At 42.6% G+C, this 27,243-nt stretch overlaps 1 protein-coding gene across 13 annotated transcripts in view; it reads right to left on the bottom strand.

Annotated features, from left to right (window-relative positions):
• FOXP1 (forkhead box P1) overlaps positions 1–27,243 on the bottom strand; it is a 695,473-nt gene that overhangs the window by 157,118 nt on the left and 511,112 nt on the right. Inside the window, exon 1 of one of the 13 annotated variants that reach the window (XM_049642707.1) lies at positions 17,612–22,206. The exons of the other annotated variants lie outside the window; for them this stretch is intronic. Coding sequence (XP_049498664.1) covers positions 17,612–17,797 — 186 coding nt within the window. The 5' untranslated portion in view covers positions 17,798–22,206. Of the gene's footprint in view, positions 1–17,611; positions 22,207–27,243 lie in introns of those variants that run through there. 13 annotated transcript variants of the gene reach the window in all.

Consider the following 27,243-nt stretch of genomic DNA (forward strand, 5'->3'; position numbering starts at 1 on the left):
GTCCCAGGGAGGCCTCCTGCCCCCCTTGTCCCAGGGAGGCCTCCTGCCTACCGAAGGCACCATCACCACCAGCCCCTTCAGATGTAAGGTACGGGCTGCTGCGTCTGTGAAGGGAGAGACATGTTCAAGAAAGCCTGCCTGGAAGAGTCTCCAGAAGAGAGGCTGTCTGAGAGGGGCATCTGGAAGCCAAGACGCCTGGGAGAGTTGCCCGAGACTCCAGCCTGCTGTCTCTGAGGAGGATTCACCATCACTGGACTCCGGGTTTCCTGGTCTCCTTGGAGACGCTCAGTACATGCGTAGGTGTAAAAGTGGGCAGAGTGAGGATTTCATTTATATCATATAAGAAAAATAGTCCCCTTTGCAAGGTGCCTGCAGGAGCAAAAGCCTCTCCTCCTACTATGTGTGTTCCCTTAACTACTTCACATGAGGGTTTTATAGCTTTTTAAGGTAGGAGAGAGAACCGCTCCATATTTTAAGTACTCACTTCAGAGTTCCCAGAGTAATAATGAACGAACGGATCGGCAAAGAAGGGTCTAGCTGCTACCGGAAAGGCAGACAGAGGAACCGCAGATGACAGTGAAGAGTGCAGAGGAAGGCAAGTTGGGAAAGAGTAAAAAGGTTAGGTATACTGGATACTACAACAGAGCAAGCAAACAAAGGCAGAGTGACAGAAACCCCACAGTCACAAATCTGTGTTAAAATTATTTACCACATTTCGCGGAATATGGAATTTGGAGTTCAATTTTTAAAAACGCTTATTTGTTTTTGAAAAGAGAGGGGGGTGGGGCAGAGAGAGAGAGGGAGAAAGGCAATCTCAAGCAGGCTCTGCACTATGAGCGCAGAGCCCAACTCGGGGCTTGAACGCATGAACCGGAAGATCATGACCTGAGGTGAAACCCAGAGTCGGACGCTTAACTGAGCCACCCAGGTGCCCCAGGTATTCAATGTTTAAAGAAACAAATCTCAAAATAAAAAAATAAATAAATAAAAGAAATTAAAAAAAGAAAAAGAAACAAATCTCTGAGACTCTGTATAGTTAACTCCTCATTTTGGTAAAATACATATTTAGTGTTTTTTTTTTAAAAACACACACACACACCACCTCACAAAACTATTCTTTTTTTTTTCTTTTTTTAAATTATTTTTTAACATTTATTCATTTATGAGAGACAGAGAGCACAAGCAGAGTAGGCGCAGAGAGAGAGAGGGAGACACAAAATTGAAGCAGGCTCCAGGCTGTCAGCGCAGAGCCCGACTCGGGGCTTGAACTCACAAATCGTGAGATCATGACCTGAGCCGAAGTTGGACGCTTAACCGGCTGAGCCACCCAGGCGCCCCTCACAAAACCATTCTTATGTTGTCATTGGAACACTGCACTGTTTAAGAACAAGACAGCATAGGACTCAAACCTAAGTATTTAAAGAATGTTTATTGAGCTGGCTCTATGCATTTCAAAATTAGCTAGTGAAATCCTGGCAATTATTTCGCTGGTTTTAAGAAAAAAAAAATCATTCAGGTGTGTACCATCTTATTTTAGACCTGATGCGGAGCACATAAATTTAAACAGTCATGTAATGAACTCCAGCTCCCTTACAGCATTTCATACTGAGCCTTGTTGGAGAAGATAATCAAAGATAGCAGCACAGGGGCGCCTGGGTGGCTCAGTCGGTTAAGCGGCCGACTTCGGCTCAGGTCATGATCTCGCGGTCCGTGAGTTCGAGCCCCACGTCGGGCTCTGTGCTGACAGCTCAGAGCCTGGAGCCTGTTTCAGATTCTGTGTCTCCCTCTCTCTCTGCTCCTCCCCTGTTCATGCTTTGTCTCTCTCTGTCTCAAAAATAAATAAACGTTAAAAAAAAAAAAATTAAAAAAAAAAAAAAAAGATAGCAGCACAGGGTAGAAAAGGCTTGGGAACTTGTAGGAACACAAGGGATATTTTAGTCAAACTACCGAAGAGAGAAGACTAAAGATGGAGATACGTGCAAATTGGTTTTCCAAATTTTATTCTCAACATGAATGCAAACAGGCAAAATAATTTCAAATATGTGGGATGGAGGGGCAACACTAGTGTAAATTATTCACCTTGATCTGCACTGTTGTGAACTGCTTCACAATAATTCCCCAGCCTCATCATGATGACGGGAACAAAGTTGGAACAAAGTATTAAATCCATCCTCCCCCACCCCCAAATCAACTGAGGTCTTGCCAAGTGTTGTTTTTGTTTTTGGTTTTTTTAAAGCTTATTTATTTATTTTGGGAGAGAGAGAAAGTGTGAGTGGGGTGGGGACAGAGATAAAGGGAGAGACAGAATCCCTAGCAGGCTCCATGTAAGTGCAGAAGCAGACGTGGGGTTCCATCTCACGAACCTCTGATATCACGACCTGAGCTGAAATCAAGACTTGGACGCTTAACTGACTGAGCCACCCAGGCGCCCCTCACCAGGCATTTTAAAACATAATTTATTAGAACTTAAAGTGCTGTGAAATCAAGCATCCAAGGGCACTTGTTTTTCTGATTTCTATTGGGTATAAATCACTGTAACCTAGATTTTAAACTGTCATAAAAAAAGAGGAATAAGTCCTTAGTGTACAAGAGTGCACATGTGAGAATTATCATCATAATATGAATCGTATTACATGATTTATAATATGAATCGCTGGTATCTACCACTCGCAGACAGTAAGAAATGTTTATTGTCATGTTCACTGGTGGTCAGTGGAAAATATGGAATGACTGATGGGATCCCCTTTGGAACATGCACCAGAAACCTACTGATTTCTCATACATGCTTATTACCTGGTAGCCATTTTTACCTGTTACCTGCATCAAAATGAAATTAATGTCTTTCATCTCAGACTCCACTGCCTGAACCTCAGAGATCTCTTCCAACGCAACTGAGGAGTGAGGATGGAGTTTTCTTATTTGTATAACAGCATCTCGATCACATATGGCAAGAAGTCCGCTAAGATATTCTGCTTGAAGACAAATGAGATCCTTTGGATACAGAATAATAAGGTGCACGGACATGTGTCTGCATGCATATGACGGAGAAGACGGGAGGGTTAGTAAGGGCGGGAGGGAGAAAGAGAAAGGATATGAATAAATGAAGTGTATCTTGTAAGAAGCAAGGATCAACTCTGACTCAAGTTCCAGACCAACTGCTAGTGTAAATAACTTAAAAGGTCCCATCCCACCTCTGGAGACCTTTTACTATTGATGACGGTTCCTGGGCTGGGTTGAGTCAACACTTCCTTTATAACAGACGTGACAATTGCCTGGCAATGGACAACCTGGTACTGTACTGAGTGCTAGGCTCAGGTTACAAGAAAGACGTAGTTTGAGGATGTCACAGAGAGGGGGTGACTGATAAAACCAGGCACTTAAAGCCCAGATGCACAGGCATGTATTTGTCTTTAACAAGCTAAAATAAATGGCTCTGTGAGCTAACAGAGGAGAGGGCTGGAAGGCAGGCACGCATTGCCTTCATCTGTGGACTGGCCAGCCTCCCTCTCTGCCTTGAATATCACCTACATCCTGCTCTGCACAAGGGGTTGAAGTTGAATTTTGATCAACTCTCCGTGGGCCACAACCAGCTCTGAGTACTCAGAGTCAGGGAGTAGGTACTTGGCTGCTGGTTTCGCAGGCCATGCTTTTATGCTAACTGGGGCCTGGACATTTCTGACACACCTCTGATTCTACTGGCTCAAAATTATGCCTTTCTCATCAGAGCCTTCGCCTTCTCGGCAAATAAGTGCCATCTGTTATTGACAAATTACGTTTCGCATCAGCATGTTTACAACTTTTGAGCTATTTATATCTGAAGTTTAGAGCAGGTGCTAATATTTTAGGGGATAGGTTTCCCCATGTTTAGCATGTTTCTCTAGGTAGCCAATGTTCAAAAACACATTTACCGTATTTTAAGCAACACCAATAAGTTTACATAAAATATGATTTCAGCATGCATGCACATATGCATACAGCGAACTGGCATAAGGAAAAAAAATCTTCATACAAGTTTTGACACAACACCTGGTGATGAGGCCTGACAAAAACACCGATACTAGGAGGTCCTCAAAAAAATCAGACTAACCACAGTGTTTTAGGTCCTGGGTCAGTACACTATTACAGGCCCTGGACCGAATCCTCCAGATGAGCCATTACTATCCAGCCCACGAGACGAGAAGGGTTTTTACTTACTTAAATAGTTGGAGCGATAATAGAAGAAAGAATATTTTGTGACGTGTGAAAATTATACGGAGTTCAGTTTTCAGCATCCACAAATAAAGTGTTACAGGAACACAGTCATGCTCGCTTGATTCCATGCTGTCTGGGGCCGCTGTTGCATCACAAAGCAGAGTTAAGTACCTTCAGCACAGACTGGATGGTCCACACAACCTAAAATACTTCCTATCCGGGCCTGTACACGAAAAGTTTGCCAACCCATGCCTTGGGTTGCAGGCTGTACTCTGAGATTCCCCGAAGATTCCACTGGACACAATTTTATAAAAACAAAGCTTGCAACCAGTTGCCCCAGATAATTTTAGAACTTAGCTGACATGCAAGGACATTTCTAATTCGCTGCTCTTAAAGCTCCAAGTCCGATCCGATTTTCCAAAAGGAACTGGGATGGGAAAGCAAAATGCATCCATGTGCTCCTCTTTCTGTAACGCTTTAAAACGAGCTGCAAACTTTGACTATGTGTCTCTTCTCACAGGTAATTTACACCATCTCGGAGTGAATCTCCTCAATTGGGTGTGAGGTCCCAAACACCAAGAGAATGAAGACAGCATGCGCTATGGGCCAGTGGAGAGAAGTCGGTTATTTCCTGTCTGCCCTGACAAGCTGTCCCACTCCCAGCTTCAAAGGCTGCTCTGAGTCAGCCACCCTTCCTCTAATTTCTTTCCCTAGACTCTCCCCACCCCTCAAGATCAAACCTGTTTCTCAGATAATTTCCCAGGCTAATCAACAGTCACTGTGCATATGGGGGTGGGGGGTGGGGGGGAAGCTAGCAATAAAAAGCAGCATGGGAAGCTCGGTAGGAAAGCAGTCTTGTTCTCTTCATTTCTCAACCTCCACATGCACCTCGAGTACCTCTGGAGAGCTTTTTCTCCCCCATAAACTAATCTGCTCTCTTGGTGCGGCTCGGCCACTACCAACCATCTTAACCAGAGGGCTCATCATTTAACACTAGCAATCACCCCGCAGCCAGACCTGGGACTGAGTGTGCAGGGCGACTCCATCACCTCCTTGCTTTAGACACAGCACTCACTCCAGTTGCAGGATGGAGAGAACATGTGTGGGTCCATTTAAATTTTTTTTTTTTTCAACGTTTTTTATTTATTTTTGGGACAGAGAGAGACAGAGCATGAACGGGGGAGGGGCAGAGAGAGAGGGAGACACAGAATCTGAAGCAGGCTGCAGGCTCCAGGCTCCGAGCCGTCAGCCCAGAGCCTGACGCGGGGCTCGAACTCACGGACCGTGAGATCGTGACCTGGCTGAAGTCGGACGCTTAACCGACTGCGCCACCCAGGCGCCCCATGTGTGGGTCCATTTAAAAAAACAAGAAATGACCGTGGCTGATAGGACTAGATGTGTACATGCGTTCATACAGAATCAACAACATTCCAAGGCAGTGAGTTCTCCAATAAAAATGCAAAAAAGGAAAAAAAAGTTATTTACAAATGAAACACTTGGTTATCACAGGAAACTGGAAAAGTAAGCTAATCTCATCGAGGGATTTGCCCAAGGAAAGATTCCGGGTCTAGTGATTGTGTAAATATTACACATACAAAGAAAGAAAGCACTCTAACAGACCAAGTCATGTTACTAGCGTCCTAAATAAAAAACAAAAAACAACCCACTTCCCCAATTAAAATTTTAATACATGGGGGGGGTAACAACCATCAAAAAATCATCAGAGGGCCTTTAACAGTCTCTTTGCACCAGTTACTACTTGGTCTACACTTGATGAGAATGCAAATAAGGGTGTAGAGTGTGAACATTCACTGGTAGCTGATTCACTGGACTTGACCCCCGCCCCCCGCCCCCCCCCCAAGAGCAGGTGGGGCAGATAGCAAAGCCTTAGATCAGCTGGGCTACTGGATTTGAATCAGTGACCTAGAAGGGAAAAGTTCCATGTAGCTTCATCCAAGCCCGGAGTTCTAACAGCTGGAGAAAGCACTGTATACTCTGAGGGTGTTCCATAATAGCTGACGTTTAGATAGGGGTGGATTCCTCAAAATGTTCCACAGTCTTTGCAAATGAGTTTATGAGACAGTATCTAGACAGACAGGGTGAAAAACTGGACCAGAGACCATACCATGCCTACAGCACTCCAACATGACGTGCGTGAGTTGAAATGAAGGAGGATAGGAAATGAAAAAGTCAAAGATCCCTATACACACTGTCCTATGTGCACAAGGAAGTATGGCATAGGGCAGGTCACCCACACGTGTGGGGACAAGGAGAGATGAGGCCAGGACATAGCATCCCTCTGCCACCTGGACCACTACCATTTCTTTATCGTCCCACGCTAACCTGAAGCTCCACCTTCTAGATCTACTTTCCAAGTGGGGCTTCCCAAACCCTTACTGAGATGACTTTATGTTCTTCATGCTACACATAGGATGCTTATCACTGCTGTGACGCTTAACACCTATGTTCTTCACTTTGGCTTTACTTTATTTTATTTTTTAATTTTTTATTTGAGAGATAGAGAGCTAGCAGGGGAGGGGCAGACAGAGATAGAGACAGAGAATCCTAAGCAGGCTCCATGCTGTCTTTCTCTCTTTTCCTATCTTCCCTCCTTCCCTTTCCTTTTCTTTCCTTTCTTTCTCTTGCTCTCTCTCTTTCCTTCCTCCCTTCCTTTCTCCTTTCCTCCCTTCCTTCTTTCCATCCTTCCTCTCTCTCTCTCTCGTTCTTTCTTTTTTGTTTTTTAGAAGACCCGGAACTTTAAATTGTAGCAAATAATGTAAAGACCTGTGTATTGTGTTTGAAGTCAGGAGTTTTTTAATGTTGGCAATCCATCAGAGTGTGTTTTCCTAGAAGAAAAGATGACACAGTATTTTCTTTCTCTCTTTTTCTCTCTCTTTTCCTTTCTTCCTTCCCTTTCCTTTTCTTTCCTTTCTTTCTCTTGCTCTCTCTCTTTCCTTCCTTCCTCCCTCCCTTCCATTCTCTTTTCCTCCCTTCCTTCCTTCCATCCTTCCTCTCTCTCTCTCTCTTTCTTTTTTGTTGTTTAGAAGAACCGGGATGATGTTTAGAAGAACACAGAATTGTGCTGCTGTACTCGTGCCATGCTACGATATGCCAGCATTAGTGTTTTGGGGCCCAAACACCATCCCATGCCCCAAGTACAGGAGACATGGACAGAGAAACATCATAAGGCCCAAAACAGGAGGAAGCATTCGACTACAAGTCCCAGCCCCAAAGGAAACCTAGGAGGCAGAAGCAGGGTCAAAAAATGCTGTATTTCCTTACAGTTATGAATAACCTTGATTATTTAAGTCTCATGTAGAGGGCACTTACCGCCAAAGAAGGTAAAGGTTAGGAATTTTCATGAGACAAAAAGAAAAAGGCTATCTATGATCCTCTTGCAAAATCAGCTGAAGTAAGTTTAATGGCTATAAACAGTCAGGAAGTCTGTTTGAAGTCTCTTATAAGAGGAGACAAACCTCCCCCCCTCCCCCCAACCATACTCCTACTCCATACACCTATTAACATAGGGCCCTATAACCACCGTGTTGAGGCCCTGGTTGGCTGCTCCTTGCTGGAGCCGGTGCCAGACGCTGAATCACCACCACCCAGTCTCCGGCACCTGAGTTGTCTTTGGACAGATGCCATCCAAGCACTGCCCAAGCCTGAGCCTGTCTAGCTTGAACGAGTCGGCAAGACCACAGCCTGGGGCGCCATGACCGTAGGCAACACTGGCGTTGCAAGGAAGTAAAACAGAAGTCAAGTTTATTAGAAAATGTCTAAAATACTAAGCTGGGTGCTGCATCAAACCCGTTTCTCCTTGTTAAGGAAGGACCAGACTGGGCCCAAAAAGAAATAAATAAATGAGTCCACTCCTTCTCCAAGTTCCCAAAGTAGAAAATATGGGGATCAAATGGAAGGATATGTGAATCAAAGGGAACTATGAACTGGCTGTATTAACCTGTTGTTTTCTGCAATTGTCTTTTATGGGGATGCAGTCCAGCAACTCTCATTATGAACAATCCAGATTCTGATCTTTTCGTACCTTAGGAGGAGAGTGGCTATTTTTGAAGCTTGCAGAATAATGTGGCTAGAATCATGTTCAAAATAATGGACAAAAAAGTCATAAGAAAAGTCAAAAGACTTTTCTATGATCTTACCACTAACACCGAAACTAGTTCCTGCTCAAACAAATACGGTGTTGTACTCCTTTGGTCCTTATAACGCAAGTCACACGCACTTGGGATGCCCTATGGATGCTTTGGTCTTTTGCAAAAAACTTCTCCTTCCCTTACCTGAATGCTGGGGAAAGAAGCAAAAGTGAAAGGCAATGTAGAGGCAACATTCCAGCTGACATGAAAGACAAAAGAAAGAAACAGAAGTGGAAAGGGAGCAAAGGCCCAAACCTGACTAAGAATCTAAAATTTGGAACTACTCACTCTTGGCCACAGTTAACTAGGACCAAATCATCATCGTTGTCGTTGCCGTTACCCTAATACTCTCCAATAATTTACATTTCTCAGAGCGGTTAATGCAAATAGCAAAGATTACACTAGTCTAAGGATTTAAGAAATAAGGAATATCTAGAAACAGAGCAGCAAGTGTAATAACTCCCTGCATTTACACCACTAAAATAAAAACAGCATACTGCCGTGCTCCCCGTGTGCGAAGCACTATGCTAGTTAGTTGCTTTAGACTTGTCATCTTACTTTGTGTCCCCACCATCTCGGAGGGAAGCAGGGCAAGGTTTTATGATTACTGATTTAGGGTGGAAAAATCATGAGATGGTGAGGTTCAGTGACTTGCCCAAGGTCACAAACCTACGGAACGGCTGGGACAGAAAAACAAAAACAAACACACACTGTCTCACGAGAACCTGACACCCACATTCTACCAAGGTCACTGATTAGACCAAATATGACTGCAGGTAATTCTGGCAAACAGATATGCAGTCCAGAGAGCCAAACACGCAAGGATGAATGCGGGTACTTTACCTTCAGGAAGAAGGCAGAGGCCTCTTCCGGGTATCACATCTTTTAACATAAGTTTACTTGCCTCTTTTCCCCACACAAAAGGCCTGCTCTTTCCAACCAGATCCTTTCACTCCCAGGACTCCTGGAGCCATGGCCACATCTGCAAATCTGCCTTCTCTGCTCTCCGTCCACATTTACAAGGCATTCAGGTGTCTTCTCCATTTAAGTTCTACTTTTCCCAGTAGTGCATGATCTCTCATATACAAAATCTGAAAAGGTCGAACTCAAAGAAGCAGAGAGTAGAATGATGGCTGCCAGAGACTGGAGGGTGGGGAAAATGGGGAGATGTTGGTCAAAGGGTAGTAGGGTTTAGTTAGTTCTGCAGCATGAATATGTTCTGGAATTCTTATGGACACAATGCTGCCTGTACTTAATAATACTGTACTGTGTGCTTGAAGTTTGCTACGGGGATACTTCTTAAATTAAAACTTCTCAGGGCACATGGGTGGCTCACTCAGTTGAGCGTCTGACTCCTGATTTCCAATCAGGTCGTGACCTCACAGTTTGTGGGATGAAGCCCCGCATCGGGCTGATGGCAAGGAGTCTGCTTGGGATTCTGTCTCTCCTTCTACCTGCCCCTCCCCCACTCATTCTTCCTCCCTCCCTCCCCTCCCTCTTTCTCTCATAAACAAACATCGAAAAAAAAAAAAAAAACCTCATCACACACACAAAAGGGTAATAATGTAGAGGTGACAGACAGGTTAGTTTGATTGTGGTGATCTTTTCACCATGTAGACGTAGGTATAAAAATACCAAGTTGTACACCTAACACCTAAATATGGATACAATTTTTTATGTCAAAATTGTCTCCATAAAGTTGTTAAAAATTTTAAACTTAAAAAGTTAATCGATTCTACCTCTTCCTAAAAACTCTGCTTGTATTCTAATTGCTTTAAGCAGTAGCGTTCCCTGATGTCCTCTGACCCAAGGGACTAGCACTGGTCGAGGATCCCCGTAGTGCCCCGAGTTCCTATGGCTGTGCGGCAACCCGCAAGCAGGCTGACCGGAAGGAAAACAGACCCAGAAGTACCTGTTCTCCTTCACACTGCGCTTCACCTCTTCACCTGTCCAAGTTCATCAGCTGCTCTTGCGATACTGATGCTGTTGCCATCATGCTTAGATGCTCAATCCTCCCTCAAGCTCTCGTAGGGACAGGCACCCTGTTCTTCGCTTTCGCTGGGCCAAAGTTGGAATTTTTCAAAAGGAGCGTTTAATGCCAGCAATGGAGAGGGTGAGCTGTCAGAGCAAAGATGTTTTCTCTCAAGTTAGCCCAAGTCCACACAGAGCTCAGGCCCTGGACACCTGTATCCATTCTCTGCCTTCATCTACATTAGACCTTTCTCTCCCCACCTACCTGGCATGGCTTTCAGGTCAAGCACGGTTGCTGGCCCATGTTTATTTTAACCCACTGCAGATTCTCAGACTCTGCTGTAACTGCTTGCTTTTTGTTAGGAGGGGGGTATTATGTCACTGTAATCTTTTTACGCTTATTTATTTATTTCTGAGAGAGAGAGCAGGTTGGGTGGGGACAGGCCAAGAGGGAGAAAAAGAGAATCCCAACCAGGCTTTGCAATAACAGCATGGGGCCCAAAGCAGGGCTTGAACTCATGAACCCTGAGATCATGACCTGAGAGTCGGACGCTTAACTGACTGCAGCACCAAGGTGCCCACACTATAATCCTTTTTTATTATTATTTAAAACAATTTTTAATGTTTATTTATTTTGGAGAGACAGACAGACAGACAGACAGAGTGTGGGTGGGGTAGGGGGAGATAGAGAGAGGCAGACACAGAATCCGAAGCAGGTTCCAGGCTTTGAGCTGTCGGCACAGAGCCCGATGTGGATCTCGAACCCATGAGCGGCGAGATCATGACCTGAGCCGAAGTAGGACGCCTAACAGACTGAGCCAGGTGCCTCCCGCTATAATCTTTTTTTAAAAATGTTTTCTCGGAATGCTTTTTCCCCTCTTAGTTTTATTGAGATATAATTAACATATAATACTCTAATAGTTTTCGGTGTACTCCATGATTATATATACAGATAAAGATTAGATATACATAATTGGTATGTTTTGTGATATCTATAGCTATATATTTCAAAATGATTACCACAGTAAGTTTAGTTAACATCTATTCCCTGACAGAGTTTTTTTTTTTTCCTTGAAAGGAGAACTTTTAAGATCTACTCTCTTAGCAACTTTCAAATATATGATACATTGTGGTTAACTTCAGTCACCATGCTGTGTATTATGTCCCAAGAATTTATTTATTTTATAACTGTCTGCAAGTTTGAAGATTTTGACAACCTTCACTCCCATGTCCCCCACCTCTGGCAATGACCAATCTCTTCTTAATATAGATACAATTTCTTTATGTCAAAATTATCTCAATAAAGTTGTTAAAATTTTTTTAAAAAATTAAAATTAAAAAATTAATTGATTCGACCTTTTCCCTAAAACTGCTTGTATTGTATTTCCTTTGGGTTTGATTAGATTAGATTCCACATAAAAGTGAGATCAAAGTATTTGCCTTTCTCTGGCTTATTTCACCCAGCACAGTGCCCCAAAGGTCCATCTATGTTGTTGAAAATAGCAGGATTTCCTTCTTTTTTATGGGTGAATAATAGTCCATACATATTACATCTTCTTTATTCATCCATCAATGGGTAAGTGTTTCCTTATTTCCTTATCTTGGCTATTGTAAAATAATGCCGTAATGAATGTGGCACTACAGGGATCTTTTCGAGGTAGTGATTCATTTCCTTTGGATATAAAAACCCAGAAGTGGAAGTGATGAATCTGCATTTAATTTTTGGAGGAACCTCCATACTGTCTTCCCCAGTGGCTGTACCAATTTACATTCCCATCCATGGGGTAGGGGTTCCCTTTTCTCCACATCCTCGCCAACACTTGCTATGTCTTATCTTTTTGACAACAGCCATTCCAACAGCTATGAGGCACTATCTTACTGTGGTTTTGATTTGCATTTCCAAATAACCATCCTCTTAAAACTGGCTTGGTCCCTGGTTAAAGGGGATGAGGAAGATAATAATAAAAGTTGCATTCTTTTTAACTATTTATTGACAGACAAGTACTCAACATTACACACACATCATCTCATTTACTTTGAGTTATTTTTAAATGCAGTTAACACATACAGAAACAGGAACAGAGAGGCTATTTCTAAGCATTACGTGAGGTGTGCATGGACAGTCCTTAGCGAGATACCTGTACATGAACATTACTTACTAAATGTAATATACTACCACAGTACATTACCCCATACATACAAAAATATATTTTGTGGAAAGCAAACATTCCTATTTCCCAGTGATCTCACACCAGTCATTGTCCTCCTGACAAGGACCATGAGAAAACCACAGGGAATCTAAGGCAGATGGCAGTGATTGTACAAAAAGCTAACTGGGGGCAAGAGGGGATCTGTGATTTGCCCATGGTCACAGAGATGGCTTGCAACCATGAGTCCGGGCTCCTTCCGCTGGCAAAGGCACTTGAGCAAGTATGGCCATTTCTGACCCTCACCAAACCCTAAAGGTAGCCTGCCTTGCCTGGACTCTAAGAACAACACAGCAGGAATGGCTGCCTCGAGGCCAACCAGGGAGCTCCCAGGAGATGATGATGCTCATGCTGCTGCTGCTGGTGAACAAGAAAATGATCACCAACCCTGAATGCCAGCCGTGGGTCTGGCTTGCTTCTAAAGCGCTTTACATAAACACAACGTTTACATAATATGCCAAAGGTCACGCAGTTTGGATTAGAATCCCTTCACTTGTACTTCAGGAATGACACAACCCCAAATGACCACTGAAATCCACGGATCCATGGATTTGGAATTCTTCCATTCACAGAGAACTACAGGTACTTGCTGGACAGGACAGATCTTCAAGGGAAAAGTTAGAAATGCTCAGACGAATTCAAGCCACAAAGGTAACTTTATAGGAAACTATTTGAAGTTTTTATCTTTTATGTAAACATAAATACATGTGAATATACTGCAGATACAGATAGAAGACAGCAAAAGAAAAGATTTCAGTGCTCTGGTCAAGGGATTAGAAATATTTTCTTAAAAAGGGGATTAAAAACAAAACTGTGCTCATCGAATGGGCAGCTGTGTTCACTGGGTTGTGCTCATGGTGGGACAATGGTTTCTGGAACTTCCAGTAACCACAGTTTAGCATAAGGTGGAACTTGAGTCTTCATGCATGAAGAAATAAGGATTCTCTGGGAATTTGGGGGAATTACTGACCTTGAGAGCATCACAACAATTCCAAAGAAACAGAAGTTAGCTTTAGAAAACATTAACATATTTATCCAGAAGCAGCAACCATGGTGGTAGAACATCCACCAGTCGTTCCACCTGAATACGAACCCATTCTACCTGATTTGAACCCCAGATCTACCACTTGCCAGCTGTGTGACCTTGGGTAAGTTACTTAACCTCTCTGTGCCGCAGTTTCTTCACCTGTAAGAATGGGAGGAAATAACAGTTTCTACATCACAATTAGTACGTGTAAGGCACAGAGGCTAGGACCTGACATTCGGTAAGTGATTCTTCAGTGACTTCAAAAAGCACTTTACAAACGATCACTGAGCATGAAAGTAATAATCTCATGGTAGAAGACATGGGAAATGCATAAATGAATTAAGAAAATAAAAAATAAAGTGTAATATCATCACCTATGTATTGATACAAGGTTAACATTTGGAAGTATGCTTAAGGAAAGTAATTTTCTTAAGCAACACTGGAATCACATTATTTAGGATCTTTTCAAAATTACTTTTTAAAATTAAAAACACATTTTTAAGAGAGAGTTTTCAAATCTAATTTCTATATTCAGGTTCAAACCAACAGTACTGGGGACCAAACAACCTAAAAACTACCACCCTACTCTAGAGATTTCTGAAAAAGCTTTCAACGGAAGACTTTAAACAGCAAATGGCACATGACTAATTTTTTCACTGTGCTTAGTAACCGTTTCAGGGAGGCTTAAGACACACCAGAACCGAAGAATCACATAGTAACATCTAGGGTTAACACAATGTTTCAACTGTTTGGCCCCCAAAGGGGGAGACTACAGAGTAACTTCTGACTCAATCTTGCACAGCCAATGAGCAGGAGTCTGTGTCTTTGCAAAGAACAAAAGAACTTGAGTCTTGTGGAAGTTAAATTGCCAACATCGTATCGAGTGAATGTGAAATAAAACAAATATTTAACATTTCAGCCCAAGCCGTATCGTATAAACAACAAGGACAAAATCCTACATTGGATCCTAAATAGACTCAAACTAAGCTTCGACAGTCTTCGTTGGCTCCTCCTTCCCCACCATCAGTACCGTGCACTAGCTACATTTTCCCGTAAGGTTTCTTCATGGTAAAACACTTTCTCATGGGACTGCCTGCGGTCGGGGCTGAGCATGGCACAGGGAAAATGCTTCTCATGGTACCTGCATCATACCCATTCAGGTCTAGCCTGACCATTAAGTACAGACACACCCGGAAGTTGTAAACTGCTTTAACAACAGGAGGTTTTCCCACCTCAAAAGTGGGATAATCTTTGCAGCCTACCTATGTCCCAAGGGTGTTCTGAGTATTAACGAGTTAGCATTAGTCAGGCACTTTGATTTCCCAGACAAAGGGCTCTGTACGAGTACAAGGTATGATTATCCAACCCAATTGCCTTCTGGAGAGTCACCTGAGATGACAACAGAGGAGGCAGAAAGGCTACGGGTCCCATGGCTGCCCTCTCTGGAGCAAAGCTACCTCCCAGGGACATACATGCAGGGCCAGACTGGTGGGGGCTGTGCTGTGAGCGTCCGCTGCATTGTTCCCTTATATAGTCAATGAAGAGGGAATCCCTCTGTGTGCACGTTTCCAATTTGCATTCCAAAAACAGTATAGGCAACGAGGCAGATTTTCAACTATGATTTACAGGGCTTGATGTGACAGGGCTAGGTACCATGCTAGGATCATGCCCGTCGCTTTCTCACGATAGGAATCAAAGAGGAAGCCCCTATAGAAAATCCTTTAGTTATTGTAAACGTACAGGTGTGCGCACGAATGTCAGCCCATGCGTAAGTACAGAACATGTCTAAATACGGTTTCCAAAGCCCACCTGAGAATTAAAACAACAACAACGACGACGACATTCTGTTTTTGGCGTGCTTGTGTTAAAATCTGCATTTAATGTAGATTTGAGCCCTCCCCTCGGTCTCTGGAGGCCTTGATGTGAGATAACAATCCTGAAGATCATTATACGCATTGCATAATATTGAAGCCTAGAAGGTGTTTTTTGAGGGACAGAGAGGTACACGTCATTATTTGCATTACAGGATCTGCCTATCACCTTTAAAGAGAGGAGCAGAAGTTGGCCTCTAATAAAGTAGGCTATACACCAGCCACAGAAACTCTGGTACGCTTTCTTTCAACTGAGCGGTTCATGTTTAGATCTCAAGTCAGAACAGAGCCTTCAACAAAAGTGCAGGAGGTACTGATTTGACCAAATGGTATTACTGTTTAAAAGACACACACACACACACACACACACACACACACACCACTTAAAAGTGGAGCTACTGAGGCAGGCATAACTAAGTAAAGCATCTAGAAAAGCCTAAATGCTGAACAGCTAATCCTGGGAAATCCTGCACCGTAAAATCATATGCCGCGATAGATTAATTCTCAGTAAAATGCCTGGCAAATTCTCAGAAGTCGAAAAGGCTCCTGAGTCTTAAGGGTTAACACACTTGCCCTTTTTTTTTTTTTAATGACACATATAATTTCCTTTTATCATAAAACAATGCATTTATTATTTTCTGTATATCTGTTAAAGGGCATGGCTTTCTGAGTGGAAAACAAAACAGAACTTGGTCACATGTTTATTTGCTTCAGCTACTCCCTTCCCCTTCTGATAAATAATCAAACATGCCATCCAGAAAAAACAAAACCAGCGAGCTGGGAAATTTGATGGTCATCAAATAGACTGAGATACCAAGAAAAGCAGCCCACTGTTCCCACACTGAGTTTTCGGCCCCCACACCTACACTGACATCTGAGTAAATACCTTCAGTCACTCTTTCCATTTTCCCTGCAATTACTCCTACTGTTAAACAAATTGTCCTTAAGGCAGTCACAAACCTAATTTTTTTCTTGCAAAGTAGAACAACTTCTGAACATTAAAAAAAAAAACAAAAACGCAGCACAGCAATAGCTATACACAGGCGCACTTATTTATTTAAATATTTCTTCCATTAGAGGTTCAGACAACCAGAGAGCTCATTTCTTTCTCTATTCTACAGATGCTGTTTTAGACAATAAAATTTAAGGATATTTAGTCTGGGGACTAACAAACAAGGTTCGGAGTAATAACAATCCCCTAAAGATCAAAAGGGCTAATTTTCCATTTCCTGTCTATTCCCTGACCAGTACATAGTTAAAAAAAAAAAAAAATTAGCACCTGGCTTACCAATTACAGTGAAGTTGGGGGTCAGGGTTGGGGGAAGGGCGTGGAGGGAGGTGGGGGAGGCTCAAGGGGCGAGGACATCAGACAGGAAAAGGTGGAACCCTTTAAAAAAAATGTCAAACCATGTGTTAAGAAACTCATTTCAACAGAAAGGACTGAAAGAGCGATCTCACTGCTCTTTCCACACAGGGAAGGAGCAGCCCAGGTCCGAGGGCTTTTCCTGCCATACTAATTACCCACAATGAGAATTTTGAAAAGAGCTTTCCAACATCAAAGTTAACAAGCATCGCAGAAAGTGAGCCGGGCTTTCTCTTTCCTTTCGCAGCCCACTCCGTTTAAACAATAGTAATGCGAGTGAGATAATGACCATGCTTGTTTCAGCAGTCTGACTTTTATTGGCATGAAATTGGTACAAATATTATCAAGACCGATTCACAAGTGATGACGGTGTCATGATGCAAACATCATAGGACAATTGTGCAGAGGCAGAATTACAAAGGCACCATCCCTGGACTCTCTTACCCCTCGTGATAACAGGAAGAAAAAGAAGGCAACACCAAACAAAGTCACACATCGGCAGAGAGAGTTCTCATCTACGTTCAAGCCTGTAAAACTGTCCTGACGACACTTGGATGCCTCCTTAGCTGATTATATCCCAAGACCCATTTGAAAGCAAGAGTGGATTCACAAGGAGTTAGAACCAACCAACGGTCTTCTCAAATCTCTAAAAAGAAAACCGCTTTTGATGGAGAGAGAAGGGGGGGGGGGGGGGGGGTAGAGACAGAAAGCAGTAAACAAGGTGGAACATCTTATTTTGCCCTCCAGAGAATGCGCAGGAGCGGATCCCGAGTTTAAAAGTTTAACCCAGCAAAACGTTCCTTTTTTTTTTTTTTCTTTCTCTGGACACTTACAGAGAAAATGAAGAGTTTGACGGAGTGAGCTCGCACTGTCTGCCTTTGGATTTCCGTCTTCTTGCTGTAGATGGGTCCTGGCTGTTTCTGTGAAGCGGGGGTTGCCGAGTGGTAAAAAAGATGTTTGAATAAACAGGAAGTGCTGTGCGGCTGAAGCACACTTGAGGAGAAAGCACACTGGAACATTGCCCTTTGTAGGCAACCTCAGGGACGCTTTGCCTCCACAGTAGCTGGCTGGGCTCTCACTAAATGACAAAGAAACCACAAGAATTCCTCAAGTAATTCTTCACTTTCAAAGTTGAAAGATCAGTTGGAGCTTGCAGGTAATTTTCAAAGTTGCATTTAGCGCTTAAAGAAATCTATTAATGCTACACGTATCTAAATCACTCCAGGTCTGCAAGCAGCGACACGGCATCAGAAACGTGTGCCCCGGCCAGACCAAGCCCTAGCCAAACAGCTCACTCTCGCAGACGAATACACACAGGCAGGGTTTTCGGGAAACCTGCTCTCGAGATATTTTTGTGGTGACATTTACATAGGCAGGATGCTTTTAAAAAAAAATAGGGAAAAAAGAAAGGAAGAAAATTCAGATTCTGCAGACTTTAGAGGAATTTGTCACACGTATTTTTAAAGAACATATCGTCCCGCATTCCTGGGATATGCCCTTGATCTTGCTTCTGCTGCTTTTCCTCTTACATTTTCCTTCTCCGCAATCAACCAAACTACCTGTTTATCTCCAGATGCCTAGCTTGTCTACTCGAACACTCTTTAACCCGCCCCAAACTAATTATCAAAGTCCTGTCTTCCGTCACCCGAGTAACTTGACAGATACTGTAAAGAAAAGTAAACCGCTAAAGGCAGAACAAGTCAGCTTGAAAAATAAGATGAGCAGCTGAACAGCCATATTCAATAAGAAAAGAAAAAGGGGGGAAGGGGAGGAGGAGGAAGAAAAGGATTCCTTCTGAAAATGTATTGCTGTGGTGGCAATGTTCTGCCACGGAAGCAACTGATTTGTTATTTAGCATGGAATGCTGGACTGTCTGTCATCCAGGTGCTAATACTTGGCTAAAATAACTCATTGGGAACTGTCAGTGGGATGTTTACATAGGCCCCAATCTTTTCTTCATGGAAGGAAATTTTTTACTGGAATTCATCTTCTTTTGATCTCACATTCAAAGCAACGGCAGCTTGATAGACATTCAAGTCTGAAAGCAAATCCAGACGCTGAAGATAAACCGCCAGAATATGACAGGCAGAAGCATCTAAAGCTTATAAAAATGAAGAGAACAGCATGTCGCCTGAGTATTACAATAGCAGAAATCAAGAGACATATTAGGTGGAACTGATCAGCCACAAAAACAGTTCAAAAGGCAGATCACAGAAACAGAGGACTAGGCTAGGAAAAAAAAAATGGGAAAGATCTGGTTTACTGCCTCACCTCCCTTTTGAGCCCCACAGCACTTCCATTCCTGCCTCTTCACTTTTAGGAAGGGTGGAGTATCCAATTCAAATGTTCCCGTCTAACTCAGCTGGTCCCGTTATAAACGCGCTGCGAATGATTTCCTAGCAATGTATTTCCAACAGGCAGGGGGAAAAGGCAGACCCTTACCTTGCTCGGGGTCCAGCATGCTGCATTTATTAGCATCCCCTACATCTGCTCTGCAATGCAGTTTCAAAAGACACACAGCCTGGGTGCCATGCAAGTGGGCGGTCAGGAAGAGCATCTCGCCAGAGAAGGGCTCTAAGTAGTTCAAGATGGGGCTACAGAGCTCTAAGGAGTCTAGTTCCCTGACATGGCTAGTTACTGAATGAGCACACACGCTCCAGCCTCAGTTACAAAAATAGATGCATTCAGTCCTATAGATAGAGAAGTGCTCAACACCTAAGTGCTTGGAAGCCAACTAGGGCAATTCCAGAAGGGAATTATCACCAGATCTGTCTTAGAGGCGCACAACTACTTTTTCTCAAAATGAGCCTCTTCGGTACACCTGAAGAAAAGGTAACTCCCAGCAATTCTGTACTCAGAGCTGTTTGCTAACACACACTGTGTGTGAATGGGCGGCATCAGGGTAAAGGGAAAGAGAATTCCACATGATAACTTAGCCCATGGTGGGTTCCGTTCCTCCTCAGGCCACCTGCCCTCCTGGGACCGCGGAGCCCGATCTTCTCCTGCAGCCCCTTGCGTCTTTAAAGTTGGCCCCTCCCCCTCCTTTTGCATAATAAATCAACAGTAAAATGTGGATTTAAAAAAATGCACTAACCTATTTAAAAAGATGTAATCAGTTTAAGGGCTTGCCTCATGCAAACAAGATTCCTGGGTAACTTAGTTACAAATGTAAAAACACAAACAAGCAAACAAAATAAAACCCTACTGGATTCTACAACTGTTCTTAAAAGTTACCCTCCTGCATGCCTACACAGCTGACTTGGGAAAGCTGATTACTGATCTTTAAACTGTCCCACTTCCTTGTGTTCAAGTCACGCCGCTATTCCTCTCTCACCTTAAAAAAAAAAAAAAGGGACTTTTAATACTTAACTCTAAAAATCTCTGGACTAAATATCCCGTGTGGCTATAGTTACTACATTTACCCCAAAACAGGGAGGTTTACCATGAAAAAAAAAACCCGGAATGTTAATTCCTTTGTACATTCTAAAACCGTTTCCTCTACAAAGAATGCTGTCACTACCACACTGGGGCAAGGAACAACATTCCATATCTCATGGTTGTTGAGAGTCTTTTTCAAAAATCTGCCATGTATAAAGACCTTCATTAGTGTAATTCAGTGACTGTTGGGTTTGGTGTCTTTTTTTTTTTTGATATATACAACTTTTGATATGTCATTTAAAAACCTCATAATAATATCATTAAAGAGCTACCATTTTTAAAAGAGAAATTGTCTGCTCAGGGCCATGGAATAGTAGCCATGCTCTAGGCCGTTTCCTCTCTCCCTTTCAGACTTCTGGACTTGAATGTCACTATAGACCTTGAATCCTTGAATGTGAAATGGCTTCACGCTAATTGCTCTAATTGCTTGAAGATGTGCAGGCAGGTGAAACCTGATCCCCGTGGCCATTGTAGAGACCAAGAACAACAATGGAATGTTTACACAGTGGTTTGATTTTAATAGACAGAAGGGCTGAGTTTAAGACAGCAAAAACATAGCTAATAGGTGACCCCTTAATGTTAGGCCTCCTTAAAAAAAAAAAGACGCACAACAAAATACAATTTCATGTTCTAAAAGGCAGTGTCCTAAATGCCAAGGTTATTTGCTCGACTCTTGCAGTGAGTACACGTTACGTTGCACCTGACATTTACACCCGAAACTCTACCCCGAATACATTTTTTTACCTTAAAACAAAAAAGCACTTTATGTGTCAGTCACCTTACAAACAGATTATGACTGTATGGTATTTCCAAGTAAGTGCACTCATTTAAATTTTAAATTGAATATTTTCACCATTGCAGCACACGGCACTCCCTGTCCCTTAAAGGGGAAGCCCTGCATCTCCTGGTGTGTTCCTCTGCTTCTTCTGTTCCCCTTCCCTGCCATTTATGGAATTCGTGACCCTTGTAGATTCCTTGTTTGCAGTAAAAGTTGAACCCAAACCCTCTCACGTTGGTGCAGAAGACAAACATGCATCCTTTTGGTGCCTCCTCCCTTTGTTATTGTGTGGGACTGTGGCCCACTTCTCTTCTTGGGGGGCTAAGGCAGCCAGGGGAGTGGTAGACATAGTTATTCAATGACAGTGGCCATTCTCCCTGGATATTTTAATGAATTGAGATGGATACAGAGGTTTGACAATGGCTCCCCAGAGCCCTCTCTTAACACAGCACAAATGTAACCAATGCTGGACAGGAAATATACTACAGCAAGACCAAGATAAAAATACAACAGCACCTACAAGGTGTCATTAACAAGAGGAAACCAACAAGGGTTAGGGGGAGGCTTAGGTAAATGTTGGGGTGTGTGTGTGTGTGTGTGTGTGTGTAAACACACAGGTAACGTATAGGAATATTTCATACAGAGTCAAGGAAACACTGCTAAGGAGGAAGCAGGAATTAGACATTCACTATGGAAAGAAAAAAACACCATGAAACAATGAAATTATTTTATGGTTAAGCTGGGCAATTAAAAGCAATAGATACACCTTGCAAATGAGAACAGAGAAGCAGGTAACACCCCACACAGCTGGGAACACTGTCAAATCTGCTAAATTATGCTATATATTAACTTCTGCTGGTAAAACGCAAAGTGCAGAAGGGGCAAGAAAGCCCCTTGAAAGCTCTGAAACACTTTTAGTTATATAAGGTAATAATAAATACAGGACCTTGCATTGCCTGGGACTATTTGTTCCCAAACACTGAAAGACAAAATAATGAAACAAAAATAACTGCACAGAACATCCTTGCGAATCACAGCCACCTCACACTGTTTTATGGACACTCACACCTTGTCCTAAAAGTTACAGTCCCCTATTAAGAAGTAATGCCTCCCGCTCTGAAAACGGAGGGGGGACGAGTATCCCTTTATCCACATAAAGATTAAGTATAAACTGGTCCAATCCAGTGAGAGGAACACTGAGGGAAAAGTAAACAGGCCCCCACTCCCCACCCCCGAAATAGTTCCCCTTTGAAAGCTCTCTGCAGTGAGTGCCTGGTACCAAGGGCTGCCCTGTTCCTTGGAGGGGTCAGCAAAGCTATGCTAAACTGACAGGTTCAGTTTACAGCAGGCCAGAACTTTGTTTGGATATACTGGCCTTGCTCACCGCCAGCTTAACAACAGATGGCTAGAAAACTTTCATTATGCTGCACAGGACTGAACTGCAAACAATCCAGAAAACTGTGAAAAGTTTAACTCCCTCTAAACCGATGTGCCAAAGCTGGGCCTGCCCAGAGCCGGTGAACCCGCTTAGGGCCAAGGGGACCATGGAAGTGATGGCTGAAACAAATTGGCACTTGCTAACTGCCCAAGTCAACTCAAGGGACCATCCAGACACCAGAAGGGCAGGGACCCTCCCTACTATTGATTTTAACTGTTCAAAGACCAGACCTTATAAGGAGTTGTACTGACTGTGCCTTGCCTTCTTTTTTATTTTCCCAAAATACACTGTCAGACTTCCCCTCCCTTCGGAGAAAGAAAATCTCCCTTCAGACCATTCCCAAGCTCCCTTCCTGTCTCCCCTCCCTCCGGAAATCGGGCGGACAAGACCCAACAGTCTCACCCCTAACACCTAGATTTAAATATGATTTATCCAAATCTGTATATAATTTAAATATTCATTAAATCGATTCAGTCGCACAAACCCTAATATCTCCTAATGCTCCGAGACAGGTTATAAATGCACCTTCAAAGGTTTAATTCAATTGGCAATCTGAGAGGTCTTATCACTAGAAATGTGTTATTTTCATATTATTCAAGAAATGAACAAATGTGCTTTCCACAAACGTATTTTAGGAGCTACCCTTTCCTGTTATTGAAAGAAAATTGTGTTTATTACTCCTTTAGCATAGTGTAAACTCATAAACGTCAACAGAGAGTACAAGCAAAACTGTCAACTAAATATTGTTTCCTTCATGAGCTGTTCTTCTAAGTCAATTACGCCTTTCAACTTCTGGGGCATTGTATGATAAACTGGCAGTAAAAATCATTCACATTAATATACCATGGTGCCTTGCCTGCAAAAGGTAATTAAAGAAGTAAATGACTCATAAGAATAGACATATTAGCTGCAAAATGAAAGGCAACTGAGCTGCCACATAAAAATATGTACCATTAAGATACTGCATTTTCATATTCCTGTAATCAGCTTCAGTAGACTAATGCTTATTTAATCCAGTTCTGTGCTAAGTCCATCAACAACTGTTTTTTGCTGTTTTCTCCTTGACTGAACATTATGAGAGCAGGTTTGGAATAAATACTGCAATGAGATTTTTGCATACTCAATTGAAGAACAGGTTTTTACATTTTAAAATCTATTTTTTTTTCTTTCCCTGAGAAATGCAACATAAAAAAATTACTGTTAGGGGGGAAAAAAAAATATATATATACATACATATATATATGTGTGTGTGTGTGTGTGTGTGTGTGTGTGTGTGTGTGTGTATAGCTAGTTAGACATGTCTCTTTACATGGCAGAACATTTTAGGGAAATACTAGTTGTTTCCATGTTCACCTCTTCTGACCACTATCAGCACAGGGGAAAGGGTGCTGGGCCTCCACCTGCCAGATCTCTGCTACCTTTATGAAGCACTCCCTTTTGTGAATAACATCTTCCATTAGCACCAGTGGGGGTAAGGCAATTTGTCCTTTGGCAGGATAGAAAGAGAAATCAAGAATGGAGGAAGGAGTTGACAGCTGGCATGGCACGGGAGGACCGCAGACTAGCCTACTGGGTCCTGAGTTCTTGTCCTTCCAGAGGGTGGATGTGACTGAACAGAAACCTTTCCAAAGACAAGTGAACTGACCCTCAAATTGACTGCTCTGCTTTCCATTCTCCGGCTTTCAAACTGACAGGTCACTTTATTCTTCCTACCCTTTATTTCAGTATTCCCCTGCTAGCCCAGCCAAGCCACAGGAAGACATGGCCCGTGCGGTCCCAGATCTTCACCGAGGCTGTCCCCTTCTCTGCTTTCTGGAACCTCCACCTGGACCAGTGAGATGAGTCCACGATTGGCACTATTAAGATGTTCTGGGAACGTTTCAATGCAGGAAGCTTCCTGGAGGCTGCAGAAATGCCTGTAGTTGTTGTGGAAATGAGGGCTCTTTGTTGACGACTGATGTGGGCCTAAGGCTTTGCCAATTCAGTTTTGGAGTTTTAGCTTTCAAAACTCTTGCAATTCCTCCCGATGTTTTGAAGCCAGCAGTGAAAATCAGCCTATAAAACATAACTGTCTTCTATCAGTTGGCCAGCAATTTACTCGTTTTCGATAACATCTAAATGCATCTAGATGGGGTCCACTAACATAAAAAAAAAAAAAAATCCCAAAACAAAAACCCAAGAGACTCCTGACCTTGACCTGTCTTTGTCTTAAGGTGATAGGCCTTGGACAGAGGCAAAGGTCTAGATTTCTATACAAATGGTCCCTTCTCCCCTCTCCTCCTCCTGTGAGCATAGAAATCTCCATGGCTTTAAAACTAATGAGCAGCTGGCCAGGCCTTAGGGACAGCCCAGGATGGGAGGACAGCCCTCCAAGGACCCTTGGCTGTTTATTTATCTCTTAACAGTTCTGAGAACTGCCCGAGAGCGGAGAGCCTCCCAGATTTGGGCTCGGTCTTTCCTTGCCACGTATGATTGCCTCGACGTTCGAGCAGACATCACTTGGAACCACAATTAATGAGCTCTAGTCCTTTTTCTAATTAAGGAACAAAGGTTCCTGTGTGCACAGTATGGTGACGCTGTCTGCAGAGCACACGTGGAAAGGGAAGTGAATGCTTCTAATTGCTTCAAAATGGGATTTTTAATATTTGGGAACATAATGGAATCGGGAAATAAGAGCATTTCCAACATCCTTTACAAATAAGGCTTTACAAAATATTGTTAGCTGTGAATAATACATCATTATCAAAAATGGAAAGTTATGAATACCGTGCATGTAACCTTTGTATTCACGTGAATTAACCTATACGTAGGAATACAATGATACATGAATTCCTTCTTGAAAATACATTAAAAAAAAAAAAAAAGAAAAAGCCCCCCTCAAAAAAAAAAAAAAAAAAAAAAAAGCAGGAAGGCAGCTACTCTGAGCCTGATATTCCTCAGACCTTAGCAGATTAGGATTCAAACGTGTAATTAAGAAAGATAACCCCAGTTTTTATAGTAATTAGGGGCTGTGGGAAATAAGATACTATCTCTCAAAAGTGTTACAAATGTACCACACTTCTAAATAACCTGCAATGCTTGGAAAGTATACTCACTACCAAGGGCAAAGCTGCTGTGCAGGGAGGGAACAGTAAATGACAGACTGGCGTTCAAGTCCATTAGCTGCTATGTGATAGGAGCACATTCACTGCACACGATCTGTGAAAAATCTTAGATCTCTTTAAATCTTTGAATTGGATTACTGCATTAATTCTTAAGAACTGCAATCCTTCAACCAAGTCAAATTACCCTCATTAACGGTGGAAAAACTGCCTCTGCAATAAGTTTAAAAAAAAAAGATATTTATTACCTATAATCACTTTCACGTACTTCAGAAACATGATGAACCGATGCCTACAACTTTGACCACGGTGGCATCTTGATTTTGCATGTTGATTTGAGTTAAAATAAAACTGAAAACATTTGCATGGTGTTTAAAAAAAATTTTTTTTTCACACCAACACGACATGGCCTTTTATTATCACAGCCCTCTGATAGGAAGGGAATAGCCCCATTTTACAGGAGAAGGAATGGGGAGCTAAGGCAGAGATATTGCATCAACGGTCCAAGCTCTCCCAGCTAATTAGGGGCAGGGTGTTCTGGATGCCCACTGCAGGAATTGATTCAGAAATACAGTTTTCTGATGCTTCTGTCATGCAATGCATTGACTTCTCTAGATCGCACTCAGTGGAGGAAAGGCAGGCAAAATAAATACAAAGATCAGAACGCAGCTTTGAGGGTACAAATGTTCCCCATAATGAATACAGCAGAAGCTGCCTCAATTGTTCCCTCCCCACATTTGCTGTTACTATTTAACCTGCCTTGAGAATTCATCAAATATGTTCTTTTCCAGTGACAGAAGAAAAAGAAATGTAAATTGATCTACCCTGCCCTTGTTGTTCTCTAAAACGGTCTCATCGGAAATGTGATAACAGCTTGACCGATTCTGAACAACTTACGGTACTTTATGGCAAATGCACTCCTCGAAGCCCACTGACTGTTGTTCTTGGCTCCAGGGATGTGACTTCTCTGGTTGTATGACTTCCTAGCACAAACCACACAGCAGGACAGTCCTCACCACCAAGAAGGCAAGCAACCGGGGAAGGTGGCGGGGGGGGGGGGGGTGTCTGTGTTTATGGAAAGAAACAATCTGTAGATCATGTGTTAAGGAATGAGAAAAGGTGAACTTCTACCTAGAAGTTGCTTTCTAGAACTTGAGAGCAACCAACACTTCTAAACAGCTATAATAAAATGCTAACTGGAATTCATAATAAAAACCCAGGGGCACTACAAGGCTCTGAAGTGCCTTCTGAATCATTAGAAAAGAAAAAAAAAAAAAAAGGCAAATTGTGCTCTGGATAGTTGTATGTGAAATGCATTTATTGTAATCTATAGATTTGAAACTAGGTAGTCTTTAGTATAATGATGATAAAAATCAATTGAATAGAATATTATCTCTGATAATCCTATAATTTACTATAACCTTCTTTTTGAATGATTTCCAAAAACCAGTTGTCATGAAGACGAGCATTTCAAGTCCACATCAGATCTGCAGAACATGCTGGAGTCTAGTAACAACTGAAATGGCATTTATCCACCTCAGGGGGTACCAGGTATTTGCACTCACTACCCTTCCATCCTTCTAATGATCATGCAAGGTGGGAGTGGCCATAACCATGCTATGGAGGAGGAAAACAAGGCTCGGGGAAGTTGACGAATTTGCCCAAGGAGAAACATTTTCTAAAGTGGGTGTACGACTGCTTAGGGATGGA

This window comes from Panthera uncia, chromosome A2, assembly GCF_023721935.1.
Source record: "Panthera uncia isolate 11264 chromosome A2, Puncia_PCG_1.0, whole genome shotgun sequence".
Lineage (NCBI taxonomy): Eukaryota > Metazoa > Chordata > Mammalia > Carnivora > Felidae > Panthera > Panthera uncia.